Genomic DNA, 22,556 nt, shown 5'->3' on the forward strand with positions numbered 1-22,556 from the left:
ATGGAGCTCTGGGTTAGGAACAGTCAGAAGTTTAACAGCACCAGGTTAAAGTCCATCAGGTTTATTTGGTAGCAAATGCCACTAGCTTTCGGAGCACTGCCCCTTCGTCAGGTGGAGTGTAGAAATGCTCACAAACAGGGCATACAGAGACACAAACTCAATTTACAGAATAATGACTGGAATGCAGTCTTTACAGATAATCAAGTCGTAAAGGTACAAACAGTGTGAGTGGAGGGAGCATTAAGCACAGGTTAAAGAGATGTGTATTGTCTCCAGACAGGACAGCCAGTGAGATTCTGCAAGTCCAGACAAGCTGTGGGCCATTCGGCCCATCAATCCTTCACTAACAACAATCCCGCCCAGGCCCTATAACAGTAACCCTACATATTAACTCTGCAAATCCCCCTGACGTGAAGTGTCAATTTACCATCGCCGCTCAAACTAGCGTGCACATCTTTGGCATGTGGGAGGAAACTGGAGTAACTGAAGGAAACCTGCGCAGACACGGAGAGTACATGCAAACTCCACACAATCTGTCACCCAAGGCCGGAATTGACACGGGTCTCTGGCGCTCTGAGTCAGCAGTGCTAACAGCTCTACCACCCTGCCGACCATGATCAGCCGTGGTTCGTCCCAATTGCAGTGAGTATCGGATGAATAATTTCTATATTTTTTCATAAGATAAGCCTGGCATGCCATGAAAGACTCAAGCCAACATTTTCTCAAATGTTTATAAAATACGTTCATAAGGTGACCAAAACTATATACGTTACTTCAGCTGTGCTGTGACCACAAACCTATCAGATTTGTGACTGGCGACCTTTGCTCCCAGGCGAATTGTCCCTCATTGCCTTTTCTGTTGATTTGTCAAAGCTGTCGGATCTTATAATATGAAGTCATGAGATTGGATCAGGTTGGGGATTCTGAGAGTCAGCACACCCGAAGGTAGAAATTCAATACAGTTTGCAGTTGCCAATGACTGGACCTCAGAGGGTGAACCATAACATTATTCCCCCACTCCCTCAACATAAGGATCTGTGGGACTGACATCCCATTGCTCAGGGATCAGAGAGAGAAGCAACAGGAGTCAGAGGAAAAGCAGTTTTCCTTATTCATAACTGACGCCAATAGTAATGGGCAGTGTTTTTTATACAAATACCAGTGGTGAAATTATATTGTTGAATATTCAGTTATTATAAACACAATCTCACACAGTCTGCTACTTACTCCAGTTTCTGTATTTTACAGTCCGGATTCCTCAGAGCCACAGACATCAGTTTCACTCCTGAATCTCCCAGGTTATTGGAACCCAGATCCAGATCTATCAGTGAGCGGTTTGTACTGAGAGCAGAGGCCAGGTCCTCGGCACAAGAATCGGTGAGATCGTTACCATAGAGACTGGAGATCAGAGAGAGAAACATAACAGGAATCAGGGTAAATCCACAGTGTTTTTAAGAATAAGATCATTAACAATAATAATGTACAGCGCGGGACATTCAATGCGTATTCTAACTGAGTGCAGTTAGACAGAGACACCAGGAGATGGAGACAGTGAGTATTCTAACTGAGTGCAGTTAGACAGGGACACCAGGAGATGGAGACAGTGAGTATTCTAACTGAGTGCAGTTAGACAGAGACACCAGGAGATGGAGACAGTGAGTATTCTAACTGAGGGCAGTTAGACAGAGACACCAGGAGATGGAGACAGTGAGTATTCTAACTGAGTGCAGTTAGACAGAGACACCAGGAGATGGAGACAGTGAGTATTCTAACTGAGTGCAGTTAGACAGAGACACCAGGAGATGGAGACAGTGAGTATTCTAACTGAGGGCAGTTAGACAGAGACACCAGGAGATGGAGACAGTGAGGGGGGTAACTGAGTGCAGTTAGACAGAGACACCAGGAGATGGAGACAGTGAGTATTCTAACTGTGTGCAGTTAGACAGAGACACCAGGGGATGGAGACAGTGAGGGGGTAACTGAGTGCAGTTAGACAGAGACACCAGGAGATGGAGACAGTGAGTATTCTAACTGAGTGCAGTTAGACAGAGACACCAGGAGATGGAGACAGTGAGTATTCTAACTGAGTGCAGTTAGACAGGGACACCAGGAGATGGAGACAGTGAGTATTCTAACTGAGTGCAGTTAGACAGAGACACCAGGAGATGGAGACAGTGAGTATTCTAACTGAGGGCAGTTAGACAGAGACACCAGGAGATGGAGACAGTGAGGGGGGTAACTGAGTGCAGTTAGACAGAGACACCAGGAGATGGAGACAGTGAGTATTCTAACTGAGTGCAGTTAGACAGAGACACCAGGAGATGGAGACAGTGAGTATTCTAACTGTGTGCAGTTAGACAGAGACACCAGGAGATGGAGACAGTGAGGGGGTAACTGAGTGCAGTTAGACAGGGACACCAGGAGATGGAGACAGTGAGTATTCTAACTGAGTGCAGTTAGACAGGGACACCAGGAGATGGAGACAGTGAGGGGGGTAACTGAGTGCAGTTAGACAGGGACACCAGGAGATGGAGACAGTGAGTATTCTAACTGAGTGCAGTTAGACAGAGACACCAGGAGATGGAGACAGTGAGGGGGTAACTGAGTGCAGTTAGACAGGGACACCAGGAGATGGAGACAGTGAGGGGGGTAACTGAGTGCAGTTAGACAGGGACACCAGGAGATGGAGACAGTGAGTATTCTAACTGAGTGCAGTTAGACAGGGACACCAGGAGATGGAGACAGTGAGGGGGGTAACTGAGTGCAGTTAGACAGGGACACCAGGAGATGGAGACAGTGAGTATTCTAACTGTGTGCAGTTAGACAGAGACACCAGGAGATGGAGACAGTGAGGGGGTAACTGAGTGCAGTTAGACAGGGACACCAGGAGATGGAGACAGTGAGGGGGGTAACTGAGTGCAGTTAGACAGGGACACCAGGAGATGGAGACAGTGAGTATTCTAACTGGGGCTCAGGAATGGAGTGTGTGGTGGGGTTGAGGATGATGCGACAGAAACCTTTCTCACACTGCCAGTGGTTCGGGTCTGGAATTCACAGCCGGGAAGTGTGGTGGAGGTCGGCTGCATCGAAGCAGTCAAAAAGGAATTAGATGATTTTTTGAAGATAGGCAATGAGCTACGAAAATGGATACGACAAAAAGGCTGGAGAATGACACGAATTTCGAATGTCAATTTGGTGAGCTGGTGCAGACACGATGGGCCAAATGGCCTCATTGTGCTCCGTAAGAATTCTGTGGAGACAGTGGTTGAAAATGTTATCGATATTTCAACTGGAAGTTGGTGATGTTGCCGTGTGGACAGTGTTAGTAGCCACATTCCCCAATGAAATCTCTCCAATAGAAAGAGACACAATTTGGTACATGTCACTTCAGGGATACAACTTAGTAAACGTGGGGATATGGGAAGAGTTGGGACTCCATTAACCCCACAGCCAGTACGAGGACCAAACCCTCAACAACAGCGTCATTCTACATCACGCTGGAGACACCGAACCAACTGAACTAACCAACTCCACACAGAGCCAGAACGGGCACAGTAAATGTCTGACAGGTTCGGGAAATCCGTCCACTCAGGCAGCACAGGCAGAATCACAGTATTGTTAGAGATCAGAAGGAGGCCACTCGGCCCATCGTGTCTGCACTGACTCTCCGAATGAGCAATTCACTAAGTGGCATTCCCCCACCTTCCCCCAAATCCCTGTGCATTCCAGAGCTTAACCACTGGCTGCAGGGGACAGCACAATTCAGGCAAACCTAGCACCAGATTAAAAGGCAGCCAGCAGCACTTTTAAAGGCTCTGAAGGGAGCAGTGAGGGAGCCCTGGTTAATGAACAAAGGGCTGAAATGGCAGAAGGCAGATTCAACCCAATTCGCTGACACTTCCCTGGAAATTCTCAAGGCTATTTCGGTTTGGAGGAAGGTTCTGTTCCCTCAGGACTGGAGAAGGAGACCTGTCACATCAACCCAAGCAAGTCTGGATAGACACTGCCAAGGGTCTGAGCAGTGGCTGCAATGAGGCAAAAGATGAATAATCTGATATGTTCTGACAAGGTGAGCGTTAAGCCTACAGGCTGATATGTGAATAAGGATGAAAGAGAAATTGTGGAAAGACCATCTCCACCCAGACACTGGCAATGTCCAGACAGCAGCATCAATCTTCAGGAACATGTCAGCCTCTCTGTGAAGGGTTACATGGAACATAGGACATAGAACAGTACAGCACAGTACAGACCCTTCGGCCCACGATGTTGTGCCGAGCTTTGTCCAAAACCAAGATCAAGCTATCCCACTCCCTATCATTCTAGTGTGCTCCATCTGCCTATCCAATAACCGCTTGAAAGTTCCTAAAGTGTCCGACTTCACTATGACAGCAGGCAGTCCATTCCACACCCCAACCGCTCTCTGAGTAAAGAGTCAGTCAGAGATGGCTGCTGCACTGCCAACACTGAGTGACCATCCTGGTGGTCCCATGATGGGCAGTCTAAATTAGCGTCAGGTTTGTGTGTGTCTTTGACGCTGTGTGCCCTCTTCTACAAGAACATAAATTTCCATTGATACTCACCCATCAGAGAAGGAGCCAAGAATGACAGTGTCTGGATTGTGTCATCCTTATGCCAATGGAAGATGCAGTGCTGGAGCTGGGAGACCTGGAGGCTGGGTGGGCAATCGCGGATGGTGAGATGGGTTGTGGATCCAGAGAGAGTGAGTGAGTGAATGGATGGGCACAGGAGAGACTCTGCTGCTGAGTCCAAAACCTGGTGCTTGTGTGTCTTCCATTGGTCACATGGAGCTCTGGGTTAGGAACAGTCTGCAGGACATGTTGGAATGTGCATTACCCTCTAACATTCTTCACTCTCTCACAAATCAACAGCTGCGGTGAGCGGGAGACAGGCGTGTAGCTCTGAAGATGGGGAGGGGTCAGAGGATGGATTGTCACATTATACTCTATAACGTCCGCCAGAGCAGATAATGTCTCTCACGATTAGCAAAGGGGTTACAATCTGGCAGCACAGGAGAGCACACAGAAACCCGAACAGCTGATGGAGGCAGGAATAGCTGAGTTCACTCACACTCTCGAGGGGACAGGTCATTGTCAGCTTCAGGAAGATGAAATGTGACTGGAGTCTTTAACAATGCAGCAGATACTGGAGCTGCAGCGTAGGATACTTTAACATTTGGTGGAGTTTCCAAAGGCTGTGTGTATCCATACACAAAGGATGGAGGAGTCAATCCAGGCCAGCAGTGTTACCATGTCTCAGGTCTGAGCACAAATAGCATCCTCCACAGAGAGATTGGTGACCTTCATGGAGAGTCACATCCAGCCTATCACCCACAGGAAATACACATGAACCTGCATGTTCTCACCACCTCCATGAGCTCTGTGGAACACGGGCTGCGGGAGGGGTGGGAAAATGTGGCTGGAGTAACTGCCAGGACCTCCCCAGCTGAGCAGGGAGGGTCCAGTTTGCCCTGAATGGATAGAGGAGCGGCTGCCTGCAGTATTCGGGAGCTCCTCTCAGGATGCCTCTGGTGTGGGCAGTGGGTCCCCTTCTGCTCCGACTGTGACACAAGCACCTCACGAAGCTATGATGACAGAGACAACTCCAGCATCTGTGCAGAGGACCCGCAGTTGGCCGGATCCTTCCAGGACTCAGGAAATCCGAGGACAAAGGCCACGGTCATCAAAATTCCCAGAGGAGAGGAGAGAGGTAAGATGCTGCCTGCAGCTCAGCGGAAAGTGCGGGGATGCCGGTGGTTGTCATGGTGGGGTTGCTTCCTTGGGTTTCACAGGATTATACTTTGTTATTACTGGTCACTTTGTTATGTCTGTATTTTGAGTAAATTCAGAGATGGAGCACCACTAAAAAAATGCTTCACCATTTTACTGGGTCTTTAACAGTTCACTGGGAATGTGAGATGGGAAATACAGCACTGAATCAGGTCAATACAATTCCAATACCTTTGTTTCATGTCGTGACGGCTCCAGGGAAATTATAAAACATTCACAGAAACAGCAACAGTGCTGGAGATGGTGAAGATTTATTACACTGAATGGCTGTGTGAGTTAAGGTTCTTGGAAAACATGTCTGCATTACTGAATCTCCATCCTCCCTGACACATATCCCATGTCCCTGGCCTGTGGTCCATGGGGTTCCTCATCATGAAGCATCTGGTCAACATTGTATTGCATCACACTTTGTTCAAAGCTTCTCCACTCTAGATCCAGGTTGTATGGAACACAGCACAACACCAGGACATTTGAGACCCTCGCTGAGTATATTAAATAGTTCCACCAGATCTATCTTTAGAATTCCTCTGGCCTGTGCAATGGTCACACTATTTGTCCTGTCGCAGCTGTTTTTTCTCTCTTCCGTGACTGTGTTTGGGTTACACACAGGCACAATTACCCACCTCTACAGTGGGTAGCGCTTGTCTTTATTAATTCTTTCAAGGGATGATGGTATCACTGGCAATGCCAACACTTGCAGCCCATCCCCAATTGCTTTTGAGAAGGAGGTGGTGAGCCATCTTCTTAAATTCTGCAGAGCATCTGGTACAAAACCGCTAGGAAGGGACATCCGGGATTACGATCCCGCATCAGTGATGGAAAAGCAATATATTCCAAGTCAGAATGGTGTGTGGTTTGGAAAGAATTCTGAAGCTGGTTGGTGTCCCATCCTTCTGATATCCTTGGCCATCTCGGTGATGGATAGTGCCTGTTTGGATGATGCTGGCTCAGGAACCTTGGTGAGCTGCTACATTCCACCTTGTATGTGGTAAAATACTGCCACTGTGCGTCAGTGGTAGAGACAGCCAATGTTTAGTTTGGTGAATGGCCAGCTGATCCAGTGGGCTCCTTTTCCATGGATGAGCTTCTTCAGTGTTTTTGAAGTTGCAGTCAATCCAGCAAGATGAGCAGATTCCATCACACTGCTGACTTGTGCCTTGGAGATGGTGGGAAAAATTTGGGAGACAGGAGGCGAGTTCCTCATCTCCGAATTCCCAGACTGTGATCTACCCTTGGAGCCATAGTGTTTACAGTTCAGTGTCTGTTCAATAGTCCCAGTGCGCCCCCACCACTCAGGATGTTGATGGTCGAGGATTCAGCAATGGTGCTGCCATTCAATGTAAAGGGAATTATGGTTAGATTCCCGTCTGTTGGAGATGGTCCTTGCCTGGCATTTGTGCAGTGAAACATTACTTGCCATTTATCAGGTTAAGCCTGAAAGTTCTTCAGAGCTTAAGACGCTAGCTCTGTCGAAGAGTCATCCAGATTCAAAGGGTGAGCTGTTCTCTCTCCACAGAAGCTGTCAGACATGCTGAGCCTTTCCAGCATTTTCTGTTTTGTTCAGGTCTTGCTGTTTATGGGCCTGGACTGCTTCAGTCTCTGAGGAATTGTGAACAGTACTGAGCATTGTGCAATCATTAGTGAGCATCCTCACTACTGACATTATAATGGAAGGCAGGACATTGATAAAGCAATTGAAGGTGGTTGGGATTTGGACATCACCCTCAGGAACTCCTGCAGTGATGTTCATGAGGCACTGGAAGGATGACACTTTTCTGACGTTCAAGAGCAGACTGATGGAGCAGCAATTCATCAGATTGGATTTGCCCTGTTTTTTTTCACATTGTCCGATAGATCCAGTGTTGTAGCTGTACTGGAACAGCTTGGCTAGGGGAATGGCTAGTTATGGAGCACAATTCTTCAGTACCATTGCTGGAGTACAGCCAGGCTGACAGAGTTTGCAGCACGCAGCGCGTTCAGTCATTTCTTTACCTCACATGCAGTGAATCAAATGGTCATCTGTCATGTTGGGGACCTCAGGAGGAGGCCGAGATTAATCATTCTACTCAGCACTTCTGGCTGAAGATGGCACTGATGCTCTGGGTTCCCTCATCAGTAATGATGGAATTCTTGTAGCATGTTTATAGAATCATAGAATTCCCACAGTGTAGAAGGAGGCCCTTTGGCCCATTGAGTCCTCACCAATTCTTTGAAAGAATATCATACCCAGGCCCTATCTCTGTAACTCCACATATATGGCCCACTAATCCCTGTAACTTACGCACCCTGAGACACCAAGGGACAACTTAGTGTAGCCAATCAACCGAACCTGCACATCTTTGAACTGTGGGAGAAAATTGGAGCACCCAGAGGAAACCCACACAGACACTGGGAGAATGTGCAAACTCTACACATAAAGTCACCCAAGGCCGGAATTGAACCCTGGCCCCTGGCGCTGTGAGGCAGCAGTGCTGACCACTGTGCCACCGTGTCACCTCATGTAAGCGGCATGTCCACCATTTGTGGCATGTGTAACACTATTTATGACTGGATATGGCAAGGCAGCAGATCTCTGATCTGATCCATTGGTTTTGGTGTGATTGAGCTCGGTCTATCATATGCTGTGTCCGCTCTCTGCTCTGGTGGCCGTGTGCTGGAGCTTCACATCTCATCTTTAGATAAACCCAAGTCTCATTTGGCAGTATATGTAAAGAAAATTAGTCGTAGTAACACAGTACTGGTTGCTGGGGAAAGCCACTGTCAGCTTCCGATAAATGAAAAGGTACAGTTCACCTCTCCTGCCTGTTTCCTGTCACTCAGATAACTTCATATCCAGGCTGCCTTTGCCTCTTTTATTTCATGGTCTCCAACTTTGCTCCCAAGCTTATTTTGTGTCTACTAATAGCGGGTAGTGTTTTTAATAACACGAATACTGATAGCAATGGTATATTTAGTATCATTATTTGTGTTCTTAAAAGCAATGTCCATTATTGATAGGGACATCATTCAGACTATTCTGCACTGTGATTATTGCCATTGCCAGCTGAGCTGTGCCTTGAACTGCTGGGTTGTAAGCTCTGGAATTCTCTTCATAACCCTCCCCACCTCCATCTCTGCATTCTCTTTTCAGATGCCCCTTAAGCTCCGTTTAACGTAAATTTGAGAGTGGATCCCTCGGGATAAAACTCATCAGAATTCAATGTAGTTTGTAATCTGCCTCACCGATATACAGCAGTTTTCTACATTTAATCAAACTGAGAAGCCGACAGACATAAACATCTATAATCTGAATGACAAATTAAACTAAATTGAACATGCGATCAGCCATATCTGGGAATTCTATAAACATTTAATTGTTTTGTCCATCTTTTTTATTCTCATGAATGGATTTGAGAATAATTATAAATGATTAGTTAATTATTTCACTCCTGAATCTCGCAGTTTATTGTAACTCAGGTTCAGACACATCACTGACTGGTTTGTACTGAGAGCAGAGGTGAGAATATCTGAGGCTGTTACTCTCCAAACTGGAGATCAGAGAGATAAAGATTTCAGGAATCAGAGTAAATCCGTGGTGTTTAACACGAATACTGACAGGAATGATGTGGAATGGTTATTAATGACACGATTACTGACACTGATAATAATTTACAGTGTCAGACCATCCACTGATTATTAACACAATCTCACACAGTCTGATACTTACTGCAGTTTCCGTATTTTACATTCTGGATTCCTCAGAGCCGCAGACACTAGTTTCACTCCTGAATCTCTCACTTCATTGTAACCCAGACTAAATGGAGAAAGTGAAAAACACATTAAATTCAGATTAATGTTCAGCAGAAAAAATAGCTGGATCTATTTTTGTGTCAGAAACGAGTGGCGACCTGATTCAAGTTACGATATTATATCTCATCCAAGTTGATCTTTCTCTGCACCCCAGCTGTGACTGTGACACTGCATTCTGGACTCTTTCCTTTCCTTCCCTATGTACGGCATGCTTTGGCACTAATAAATGTGACAATATTAAATTAGATAATATCAAACCCTTTCTGTTGAATGGAAAAGGCAATAGTCAGCATTGAAAAATGATGAACAATTAACTCTTTTACACCTCTCAAAATGTATATTTTGTTTAATTGTCCATGGGATATGGGTGTCGCTGGCTAGACCAGCATTTATTTCCCACTGCTAATGGCCCCTCGAGGAGGTGATGCCCACATCCTGTGAACAAGCAAGTAATTTTTAAACATGTCCCACATTCTGGTCTCATTTCCTGATCATCAGAATTACCCTCCTGAATCTCACTGACCCTGCTAAGATTCCAAAAATTCAAATCATTTCTGCTGTTACATAAATCCAGGATTTTCTGAGAATTGTACATTTTACTGAGGGTTAAATAATAAAGCTGTGAGAGTGGATCGCTCGGGATTCCCTGTGCTGACATTATAACATCTGTATACTATCTCAGGTCAAGTTAAAGTGTGAAACTGTGCTAACTGTTGCTTTAAGGTCCATCCCCTAAATTTGATACAACAAGGAAAGAATATTCTCCCATTAGAAAGTTGAAATATTTCTGTTTGATTCGTTTATAGGGGAGGGGTGTCTCCCGCTACATTCCACAGTAAACAGGCTCTACATTTTCTGCAGGTCTGGCTCGTGTTCTATCTCCGGGAATTACCATGAGTTCTTACTTCCAGTCGATCCTCACATTGAATCATAGAATCATAGAAACCCTACAGTGCAGAAGGAGGCCATTCGGCCCATCGAGTCTGCACCGACCACAATCCCACCCAGGCCCTATCCCCACATATTTACCTGCAAATCCCTCTAATCTACGCATCTCAGGACTCTAAGGGGCAATTTTTAAACTGGCCAATCAACCTAACCCGCACATCTTTGGACCGTGGGAGGAAACCGGAGCACCCGGAGGAAACCCACGCTGACACGAGGAGAATGTGCAAACTCCGCACAGACAGTGACCCGAGCCGGGAATCGAACTCGGGACCCTGGAGCCGTGAAGCAGCAGTGCTAACCACTGTGCTACTGTGCCGCCCAGGGAAAGGGTTATCCGCAAACCCGGTTTCATATCACTGACAGTTTGACTGGAGATTTTCCAGCAGCAGGTTTCCTCATTCAGGAAATTCTGGTTTCCTCGGCTCAGATGTAAGCTCTGCAGTCCTGCCACATTTAGCTGTGAATGGTAGTGGATGATGAAACAACAGAAGGAGGAGGCTCCACAAATATCCCATCCTCATGACGGAGACGACTAATACATCAGTGCAAAAGATATGGTTCAAATATTAGTAACTAACTTCAGTGGCTAAACCGTTCAGAGGTCCCCAGCATCACAGATATTTATCAGCGAATTCGATTCACTCCACATGATGTCAAGAAATAGCTAAAGGTAATGGATACTGCAAAGACCACAGATCTTGACAATATTCCAGTAACTGTACTGAAGATTACTGCTCCAGAAGCTGCTCTGTTCCTCGCCAAGCTGTTCCAGTAGAGCTACGACACTGATATTTACCTAAAATAGTGGGAAATTGCCCAGATATGACCGTAAACAAAAAGGAAAGAACAAATCCAATCTGTCCATTTACCACCCCATCAGTCTCCTCTCAATCACCAACAGAGGAAGGCGTCATCGAGACTATCAAGCAGCATTTAATTAGCAATGACCTGCTCGCTGACTCTGAGCTTGTGCTGAGAACAAAGAACAAAGAACAATACAGCACAGGAACAGGCCCTTCGGCCCTCCAAGCCCGCGCCGCTCCCCGGTCCAGGATTGAATCCTGAATCCAGGATCCCCGCCCAATTTTCCAGCCTATCTACATCCTAATATCCTATCCACCGAGCTGTCCCTCACAGCTACGATGCTTTGTTCATCACAACCTATTAACTCACCCCCACCCCCCCATTCCAGACCATGTGATCTCCAGGGAGAGGCGAAAACCCAGAGTGAAAACCCCAGGGCCAATATGGGGAAAATAAAATCTGGGAAATTCCTCTCCGACCCCCTGAGGCGATCGAAACGAGTCCAGGAGATCACACTGGCCCTGATCAGAAAATGCTACCCAACCCTATTCATTTCCACTTCTGCTTTACGAACACCATCTGAATTCCCTGCCCTCGAGATAGGTTCCCAACTATCCGCAGTCTCGCTCTGTACTGGCACCAACAAGATGATCATAGAATGAAGCCTTGAAACGAGAAACAAAGAACAATTAGCCCGCGCCGCTCCCTGGTCCAAACTAGACAACTCTTTTGTATCCCTCCATTCCCACTCCGTTCATATAGCTGTCGAGGTAAGTCTTAAACGGTCCCAGTGTGTCCGCCTCCACCACCTTGCCCGGCAACACATTCCAGGCCCCCACGACCCTCTGTGTAAAATATGTCCTTCTGATATCTGTGTTAAACCTCCCCCCCTTCACCTTGAACCTATGACCCCTCGTGAACGTCACCACCGACCGGGGGAAAAGCTTCCCACCGTTCACCCTATCTATGCCTTTCATAATTTTATACACCTCTATTAAGTCTCCCCTCATCCTCCGTCTTTCCAAGGAGAACAACCCCAGTTTCCCCAATCTCTCCTCATAACCAAGCCCCTCCATACCAGGCAACATCCTGGTAAACCTCCTCTGTACTCTCTCCAAAGCCTCCACGTCCTTCTGGTAGTGTGGCGACCAGAACTGGACGCAGTATTCCAAATGCGGCCGAACCAACGTTCTATACAACCGCAACATCAGACCCCAACTTTTATACTCTATGCCCCGTCCTATAAAGGCAAGCATGCCATATGCCTTCTTCACCACCTTCTCCACCTGTGACGTCACCTTCAAAGATCTGTGGACTTGCACACCCAGGTCCCTCTGCGTCTCTACACCCTTTATGGTTCTTCCATTTATCTTGTAGCTCCTCCCTACATTATTCCCACCAAAATGCATCACTTCGCATTCATCAGGATTGAACTCCATCTGCCATTTCTTTGCCCAAATTTCCAGCCCATCTATATCCTTCTGTAGCCTCTGACAATGTTCCTCACTATCTGCAAGTCCTGCCAGTTTTGTGTCGTCCGCAAACTTACTGATCACCCCAGTTACTCCTTCTTCCAGATCGTTTATATAAATCACAAACAGCAGAGGTCCCAATACAGAGCCCTGCGGAACACCACTAGTCACAGGCCTCCAGCCGGAAAAAGACCCTTCCACTACCACCCTCTGTCTTCTATGAGTTCTCCACCCATCTAGCCACCTCCCCCTTTATCCCATGAGATCCAACCTTTTTCACTAGCCTACCATGAGGGACTTTGTCAAACGCTTTACTAAAGTCCATATAGACAACATCCACGGCCCTTCCTTCGTCAACCATTCTGGTCACTTCTTCAAAAAACACCACCAGGTTAGTGAGGCATGACCTCCCTCTCACAAAACCATGCTGACTATCGTTAATGAGTTTATTCCTTTCTAAATGCGCATACATCCTATCTCTAAGAATCTTCTCCAACAACTTCCCCACCACGGACGTCAAGCTCACCGGCCTATAATTACCCGGGTTATCCTTCCTACCCTTCTTAAATAACGGGACCACATTAGCTATCCTCCAATCCTCTGGGGCCTCACCTGCGTCCAGTGACGAGACAAAGATTTGCGTCAGAGGCCCAACGATTTCACCTCTCGTCTCCCAGCCTTGGATAGATTCCATCAGGCCCTGGGGATTTGTCAGTCTTAATATTCTCTAACAAACCGAACACTTCCTCCTTTGTAATGGAGATTTTCTCCAACAGTTCAACATTCCCCTCCAAGACACTCCCAGTCAACACATCCCTCTCCTTTGTGAATACCGACGCAACTCAGGGTCACTCAGTCCCCAACCTCATTACAGCCTTGATGCAAACACGGACAGCAGAGCTGAACTCAGGATGTGAGATGAGAGTGTCTGCCCTTGACATCATGGCAGAATATGACCACATGTAGCAAAAAGGAGCCAGAGAAAAACTGAAGTCAATGGAAATGAGAGAAAAAAAACTATCTGCCGGTTGGAGCAACACCAGCACAAACAAAGTTAGTTATGGTTGTTGGACCATCTGCAAGATGCAGTGCAACAACTCACCATGGCTCGTTACACAGCACTGCCCAGTCTGTGATTTCTATCCCTGGAAGGACAAGGGCAGCAGATGAATGGAAACATCACCACCTGGAAGTTCCCTTCCAAGATACACACCATCCTGACTTGGAAATATGGCACCGTTCCTTCACAGTGACCGGGTCAAAATCCTGGAACTCTCTTTCGCACAGCACAGTGGGAGCACCTACACCACAGGAGTCCCTAAATGCAATTCCAGTGATATAATTGTGAGCATAGTTGCTTTCCAAGCAGTTGATAGGGGTTTAATTCCCAGATATCTCAGTTTGTTGGGAGTGGGTGAAGAGAGGGTCATCTCAACTCCAGGAAATGACAGCAGAAAGTTCTCAGGAGAGTGCTCTCGTCCCAACCATCTTCAGCTGCTTCATCAATTAAATTTCATCCATCATAAAGTCAGAAGTGGAGATGTTTGCTGATGTCTGTACAACGTTCAGCACCATTCTCGACTCCGCAAGATAGTAATGCAGGACCTGTCCATATTTAGCAAGGCTTGAACAATATTCAAGGAAGGCTGACAAGTGCCAGGCGATGACCATCTCCGCCAAGAATGAATACAATCATCTCCCTTTACATTCAATGGGATTATCATCACCTGAATCCTGACTATCAGCACCTTCGATGCTGCCATTGGCCAGAAACAGAATAGACATATCATTACTGTGGATTTTAGAGAAGATTGAAGGCCAGGAACTCTGCGCAGAGTAACTCACCTCCTGACTTCCAAATACATTTCCACCATCGACAAGACACATGTCAGGAATTTTATTAAATACCATCCACTTGTCTGCATGAGTGCAGCTCAAGATTCAGGAAGCTCGCCACCATCCAGGATAACTCTGCTTGTTGACTAGTGCTCCACGTTCAACATTCATTCCATCACACCACAGAGGTACAGAGCGAGCAGTGTGTACCATCTACAAGATGCAGTGCAACAACTCCCAATGGCTCGTTACACAGCACCTTCCAAACTTGTGATTTCTATCCCTAAGGACAAGGGCAGCAGATGAATGGAAACATCACCACCTGGAAGTTTCCTTCCAAGATACACACCATCCTGACTTGGAAATATAGCACCGTTCCTTCACAGTGACCGGGTCAAAATCCTGGAACTCTCTTTCTCACAGCTCTGTGGGAGCACCTACACCACAGGAGTCACTAAATGCAATGACAGTGATATAATAATGAGCATAGTTGCTTTCCAAGCAGTTGATACGGGTTTAATTCCCAGCTATCTCAGTTTGTTGGAGTGGATGAAGAGAGGGCCAGGAGGCAGTAACCACAACCGAAAAGAGTGGGTCAATCCAATTTAGTCAAGTCTGCGGCTCCAGCCTGGAGCAGTAGTGTTAAACTTAGCTGAGGGTCCGAGGGTCAGTTGATCATTCAGCTACTCTGAGCCGGCCCACGCTGAGTTCAAAAGGGAAATGGTGAATCTAATAGCGACACAGAGGAAACTAAATTCATTGGTTGGTTAAAAAGAAATGCCATTTTCGACTGGCTTTATATTGCTGTGAATTGGAGGAAGCAACAGAAAGGGTCAGTGATGGTTCTGCTGTTGATGTGGTGCACATGGATATTCAAAAATCATTTGATGCAGTGACACAACAGGCTTGTGGCATAAGCTCATAAAATAACTGGGAAAGTAGCAACGTGGATACAAAATTGGATGAACAAAGAGTAATGGATATTTTTCAGGCTGGAGGATGTCGGTAGTGGAGAACCCGAGAGGTCAGTATTGGGATCCTTGCTTTTCCCTGATATATATGAATGATCTAGGTATTTGCAGTCTCGAGGAAAATGTCAAAGTTTGTTGATCACAGAAACCTTTGAGGCATCGGATACTGTGAGGAGGGGAGCTTGGGACTGAAAAACGGACAATATTGGAGTGTACAGATAGGTGGCAGATTAAGTTCAATGCAGAGACGGGTGAGGTGATACTTTCTGGTAACATGCACATGAGGAAGGAATATAAAATAATCGGTAGAATAGTTAACAGAGTGCAGGAGCAGAGGGACTGGACGTATATGTACATTGATCATTGCCGTTAGCAGGGCAAGTGTAGGCAGCAGTTAATAAAGAATACAGCATCTTGGGCTTTACTGCTGTGAAATAGTTTATGTTTGTAGGCATCAGATAATAATTCATGAGTTTAAGTTTAATTTGTGTTTCTGTGCTTGTGTGTTAAGAAAGAGCCAAAACTTTAATTTCACTTCGTGTTAAACAAAGCTGCCTGCCTGCGGGTTTTTTGTGTCCCTGCATTTTAATTTCAGGTTTACGACATTGTCAGAGTTATAGAGGTTAAAAAAATGGTTGCTTATATTCAGAAGTCCACAATGAATGATAGAAACACTGAGTTTCAGTTACAACCAGTTAACCCAAGAAGCAAGATGGAGTTCACAGAGGCTGCCAGGAGAGGCAGGGCAATGCAGGGACTCAGAAAGCAGGACCCACAAGATAAATCACCGTCAGAAACCAAGGAGGAAAAGAGGAGTTCCAGGAAGACAGAAGTCAAAGAGACAAAAAAAACCTGAATCTGAACTAGCGACTGCTCCCGAAGTTAAAGAGAGGAGCAGAGAGAGGTTCCCAGTTAAAGACAGAGCTGCGAGATGCAGACATTGTAAAGTTTGCTCACGAGAATCCAGATATCTGATATATTCCTAAAGTTGGTGACACCTTCATACAGACTATGAGGCGCTGGTGTCTGTTGGCACGGCTGAGTATGGAGGAATAATGAAAGGAAACTTTGAAATATTGGACAGGGATCCTTGGTGAAGGCACCTGAGAGAAAGCATTGAAAAGATTCCAAAAGCTGCTTTTGTTTCTCGAGTGGAGCTTCTGGAGCGGAAGCATCAGTCCCAGTGAGACGGTTTTCTCACATTGTTACAAACATTTGGGGGGATTTGAAGAAGAATCCACTGAAGTTACTTTGGGTGGTATCTGTCACTGAGTTTCAGAGAGTGGTATATCTGAACCACAGGTGGATTGTTGGTTTACATTAACTGTGTACTTACTGGGAACATTAAAACATAAGATCTATTTTGTAACTCGTGTCATCCTTACAGATCTGCAGACATCTGTGAAGTTAGATGGGGTGGGGCATTGCAGTTATTTTTTTAACAAAGGTTTTATTCTTTTGTTAAAAGTTAATCACCTACCTTGTTATTCTGTTCATCTACATTTCTAAATAATAAAACAATAAATAAAAGTTATGATTTACTGAGCCGGGTTTCTGCTCTTCGACCTGACTGTCCAGAAATCAGCTGGGATCATAACATTGTCAATAGGGGCATAGAGTACAAGAGCAAGGAGGCTGTGCTGAACCTGCAAAAGACATCAGTTAGATCTCAGTTCAGTGCGTCATACTTTAGGAAGGCTTAGAACACATTGGAGAGAGCGCTGAACATGTTTAAAAGATTGGCTACAGGGATGTGAAACTTCAGACACGAGGATCGATAGGAGAGGTTGTTCACCTTGGAAGGAAGAATGCTGAGAGGACATTTGATAGAAATGTTCAAAATAGCGATGGTGCTGTAGAGAACAGGGAGCAAATCAAAATGTTGCTGCTCGGACAAGGATCAACAACAAGATTTAAAGTGATTTGCAAAAGATGCAAATACAGTGTGAATAAAGCTATTTTTTTAAACACAGCGAGTGATTCAGGTTTTATGAGGCTGCAGTCAGAACCATGGAACAGAAACAGCGTGGGCTGCTGTAACCTAAGGGAGGTTTCTTTTCATAACTGCACACTGAGGTTTAATACAAGACTGAACCTCCACTGCGACCCTGACTGATGTTACCAGTTATCACATGACTTATAAAAGGACACTGTCCCGATAAAACACACACCAACTATAATACATAACAGAGGCAGCGTGCAGGAAAATAATCCTGACAATAATTAGCCACAAACTGTCAGCTGTACCGAACACAAGAGAAACAAATTTCCTTCTGGCATCATACATAATCAGATGGTTTCTGTTGGGAGAGTGAAATATCCTTTTTTTAAATTTTGTAACGAGGCCTTTACACCTCTAATTATTTAAAATTTATCCCAATAATGCTTTTATTCAGTCAAGGAACGTGATCATCGCTGGTTTTGCCAACATTTATTGCCGATGCCTATTTGCCCACGAGAATCTGCCTTCTTGAACCGCTGTAGTTTTGTACCTATGTACGGTATGCTTTGGCACTCATAAATGTGACAATATTAAATCAAATATCAAATCCTTTCTGTTGAATGGAAAAGGCAATAGTCAGCATTGAAACAATTGAACAATTCACTCTCACTGGTTTGCCTACTGGGGGAAACCAGTTTTACACCTCTCAAAATGTATATTTTGTTTAATTGTCCATGGGATATGGGTGTCGCTGGCTAGACCAGCATTTATTTCCCACTGCTAATGGCCCCTCGAGGAGGTGATGCCCACATCCTGTGAACAAGCAAGTAATTTTTAAACATGTCCCACATTCTGGTCTCATTTCCTGATCATCAGAATTACCCTCCTGAATCTCACTGACCCTGCTAAGTTTCCAGAAATTCAAATCATTTCTGCTGTTACATAAATCCAGGATTTTATGAGAATTGTACATTTTACTGAGGGTTAAATGATAAAGCTGTGAGAGTGGATCGCTCGGGATTCCCTGTGCTTAACTATTGACATTATATCATCTGTATAATATCTCAGGGTGAGTTAAAGTGTGAAACTGTGCTAACTGTTGCTTTAAGATCCATCCCCTAGATTTGATACAACCAGGAAAGATTATTCTCCCATTAGAAAGTTGAAATATTTCTGTTTGATTAGTTTATAGGGGAGGGGTGTCTCCCGCTACATTCCACAGTAAACAGGCTCTACATTTTCTGCAGGTATGGCTCGTGTTCTATCTCCGGGAATTACCGGGAGTTCCCTCTTCCCGGTAGATCCTCACATAGGAAAAGGATTATCCGAAAATCCTGTTTCATATCACTGACAGTTTGACTGAGATTTTCCAGCAGCAGGTTTCCTCATTCAGGAAATTCTGGTTTCCTCGGCTCAGATGTAAGCTCTGCAGTCCTGCCACATTTAGCTGTGAATGATAGTGGACGATGAAACAACAGAAGGAGGAGGTTCCACAAATATCCCACCCTCATGACGGAGGAGACTCGCACATCAGTACAAAAGATATGGTTCAAATATTAGTAACTAACTTCAGTAGCTGAACCATCCAGAGGTCCCCAGCATCACAGATATCAGCTCATTCCATTCACCCCACATGATGTCAAGAAATAGTTAAAGATAATGGATACGGCAAAGACCACAGATCTTGACAACATTCCAGAAACTGTACTGAAGATTACTGCTCCAGAAGCTGCTCTGTTCCTCGCCAAGCTGTTCCAGTTGAGCTACAACACTGATGTTTACCCAAAATAGTGGGAAATTGTCCAGATCTGACCGTAAACAAAAAGGAGAGAACAAATCCAATCTGTCCATTTACCACCCCATCAGTCTACTCTCGATCATCAGCAGAGTAATGGAAGGCTCACGAGACTAACAAGTGACACTTAATTAGCAATGACCTGCTATCTGACTTGAAGCTTGTGCTTACTCAGGGTCACTCAGCCCCCTACCTCATTACAGCCTTGATGCAAACACGGACAGCAGAGCTGAACTCAGGATGAGAGGGGAGAGTGTCTGCCCTTGACATCAAGGCAGAATATGGCCACATGTAGCAAAAAGGAGCCAGAGAAAAACTGAAGTCAATGGAAATTAGAAATGGGCAGCACGGTAGCACAGTGGTTAGCACTGCTGCTTCACAGCTCCAGGGACCTGGGTTCGATTCCCGGCTCGGGTCACTGTCTGTGCGGAGTTTGCACATTCTCCTCGTGTCTGCGTGGGTTTCCTCCGGATGCTCCGGTTTCCTCCCACAGTCCAAAGATGTGCGGGTTAGTTTGATTGGCTATGCTAAAAAAATTGCCCCGAGTGTCCCGAGATGCGTAGATTAGAGGGATTAGTGGGTAAATATGTCGGGATATGGAAGTAGGGCCTGGGTGGGATTGTGGTCAGTGCAGACTCGATGGGCCGAGTGGCCTCTTTCTGCACTGTAGGGTTTCTATGATTTCTTTCTATGAAAACTATCTGCCGATTGGAGTAATACCAGCACAAAGGAAGTTAGTTGTGGCTGTTGGACCATCTACAAGATGCAGTGCAACAACTCACCATGGCTCGTTACACAGCACTGCCCGGTCTGTGATTTCTATCCCTGGAAGGACAAGGGCAGCAGATGAATGGAAACATCACCACCTGGAAGTTCCCTTCCAAGATACACACCATCCTGACTTGGAAATATATCACCGTTCCTTCACAGTGACCGGGTCAAAATCCTGGAACTCTCTTTCTCACAGCACTGTGGGTGCACCTACACCACAGGAGTCACTAAATGCAATGCCGGTGATATAATTGTGAGCATAGTTGCTTTCCAAGCAGTTGATACGGGTTTAATTCCCAGCTATCTCAGTTTGTCGGAGTGGATGAAGAGAGGGTCATCTCATCTCCAGGAAATCACAGCAGGAATTTCTCAGGGGAGTGCCTAAGGCCCAACCATCTTCAGCAACTTCATCAATTACATTTCCTCCATCATCAGGTCAGAAGTGGAGATGTTTGCTGATGTCTGTACAACGTTCAGCACCATTCTCAACTCCGCGAGATAGTGATGCAGGACCTGTCCATATTTAACAAGGCTTGAACAAGGGAAGGGCTGAGAAGTCCCAGGCGATGACTATTTCCACCAAGAGAGAATACAGTCATATCCCTTTACATTCAATGGGATTATCATCCCCATGAATCCCCAACTATCAACATCTTGGGTGTTACCATTGATCAGAAGCAGATGAGCCAGATCAATACTGTGGCTATAAGAGAAGGTTAAAGGCCAGGATTTCTGCACAGAGTAACCCACCTCCTCACTTCCGAAAACATTTCCACCATCTACAAGACACATGTCAGGAATTTGATTGAATACCATCCACTTGTCTGCATGAGCGCAGCTCAAGATTCAGGAAGCTCGCCACCATCCAGGATAACTCTGCTTGTTGACTGGTTCTCCACCCATCACCTTCAACACTCATTCCATCCACCACAGAGGTACAGAGCGAGCAGTGTGTACCATCTACAAGATGCAGTGCAACAACTCCCAATGGCTCGTTACACAGCACCTTCCAATCCTGTGATTTCTATCCCTTGAAGGACAAGCAGATAAATGGAAACATCTCCACCTGGAAGTTCCCTTCAAGATACACATCATCCTGACTTGGAAAGATATCGCTGTTCCTTCACAGTGACTGGGTCAAACTCCTGGAAATCTCTTTTTCACAGCACTGTGGGTGCACCTACACCACAGGTGTCCCTAAATGCAATGATGGTGATATCATAGCGAGCATAGTTGCTTTCCAAGCAGTTGATACAGGTTTAATTCCCAGCTATCTCAGTTTGTTGGAGTGGATGAAGAGAGGGCCAGGAGGTAGTAACCACAACCGAAAAGACTGGGTCAATCCAATTTAGTCAAGTCTGCGGCTCCAGCCTGGAGCAGTAGTGTTAAACTTAGCTGAGGGTTGGAGGGTCAGTTGATCATTCAGCTACTCTGAGCCGGCCCACGCTGAGTTCAAAAGGGAAATGGTGAATCTAATAGTGACACAGAGGAAACTAAATTCATTGGTTGGTTAAAAAAAAATGCCGTTTTCGACTGGCTTTATATTGCTGTGAACTGGAGGAAGCAACTGAAAGGGTCAATGATGGTTCTGCTGTTGATGTGGTGTACATGGATATTCAAAAATCATCTGATGCAGTGACACAACAGACTTGTGGCATAAGCTCATAAAATAAATGGGAAAGTAGCAACGTGGATACAAAATTGGATGAACAAAGAGTAATGGATATTTTTAAGGCTGGAGGATGTCGGTAATGGAGAACCCAAGCAGTTGGTATTGGGATCCTTGCTTTTCCCTGATATATGTGAATGATCTAGGTGTTTGGGTGGCACGGTAGCACAGTGGTTAGCACTGCTGCTTCACAGCTCCAGGGACCTGGGTTCGATTCCCGGCTTGGGTCACTGTGTGTGGGGAGTTTGCACATTCTCCTCGTGTCTGAGTGGGTTTCCTCCGGGTGCTCCGGTTTCCTCCCAGTCTAAAGATGTGCGGGTTAGGTTGATTGGCCATGCTAAAATTGCTCCTTAGTGTCCTGAGATGTGTAGGTTACAGGGATTAGAGGGTAAAACATGTAGGGATATGGGGGTAGGGCCTGGGTGGGATTGTGGTCGGTGCAGACTTGATGGGCCGAATGGCCTCTTCCTGCACTGTAGGGTTTCTATGGTTTGCAGTCTCGAGGAAAATTTCAAAGTTTGTTGATCACAGAACAGTTTGAGGCATTGTAAACTGTGAGGAGAGCTTGGGATTGAAAAACAGACTATGGTGGAGTGTACAGATAGGTGGCAGATTAAGTTCAATGCAGAGACGGGTGAGGTGATACTTTCAGGAAACATGCACATGAGGAAGCAATATAAAATAATCGGTAGAATTGTTCACGGATTGCAGGATCAGAGGGACTGAACACATGTGTGCATCGATCATTGCCA

At 45.7% G+C, this 22,556-nt stretch overlaps 1 protein-coding gene across 3 annotated transcripts in view; it reads right to left on the bottom strand.

Annotated features, from left to right (window-relative positions):
* LOC144486166 (NACHT, LRR and PYD domains-containing protein 3-like) overlaps nucleotides 1–22,556 on the bottom strand; it is a 152,687-nt gene that overhangs the window by 43,856 nt on the left and 86,275 nt on the right. For all 3 annotated transcript variants that reach the window (XM_078204241.1, XM_078204240.1, XM_078204238.1), the window contains 2 exons: nucleotides 9,514–9,600; nucleotides 1,228–1,398 (listed from right to left, as the gene is read on the bottom strand). In XM_078204241.1, coding sequence (XP_078060367.1) covers nucleotides 1,228–1,398; nucleotides 9,514–9,600 — 258 coding nt within the window. The remainder of the gene's footprint in view (nucleotides 1–1,227; nucleotides 1,399–9,513; nucleotides 9,601–22,556) is intronic.

The sequence above is a fragment of the Mustelus asterias genome, unplaced genomic scaffold (assembly GCF_964213995.1).
Source record: "Mustelus asterias unplaced genomic scaffold, sMusAst1.hap1.1 HAP1_SCAFFOLD_292, whole genome shotgun sequence".
In the NCBI taxonomy this organism is placed as follows: Eukaryota; Metazoa; Chordata; class Chondrichthyes; order Carcharhiniformes; family Triakidae; genus Mustelus; species Mustelus asterias.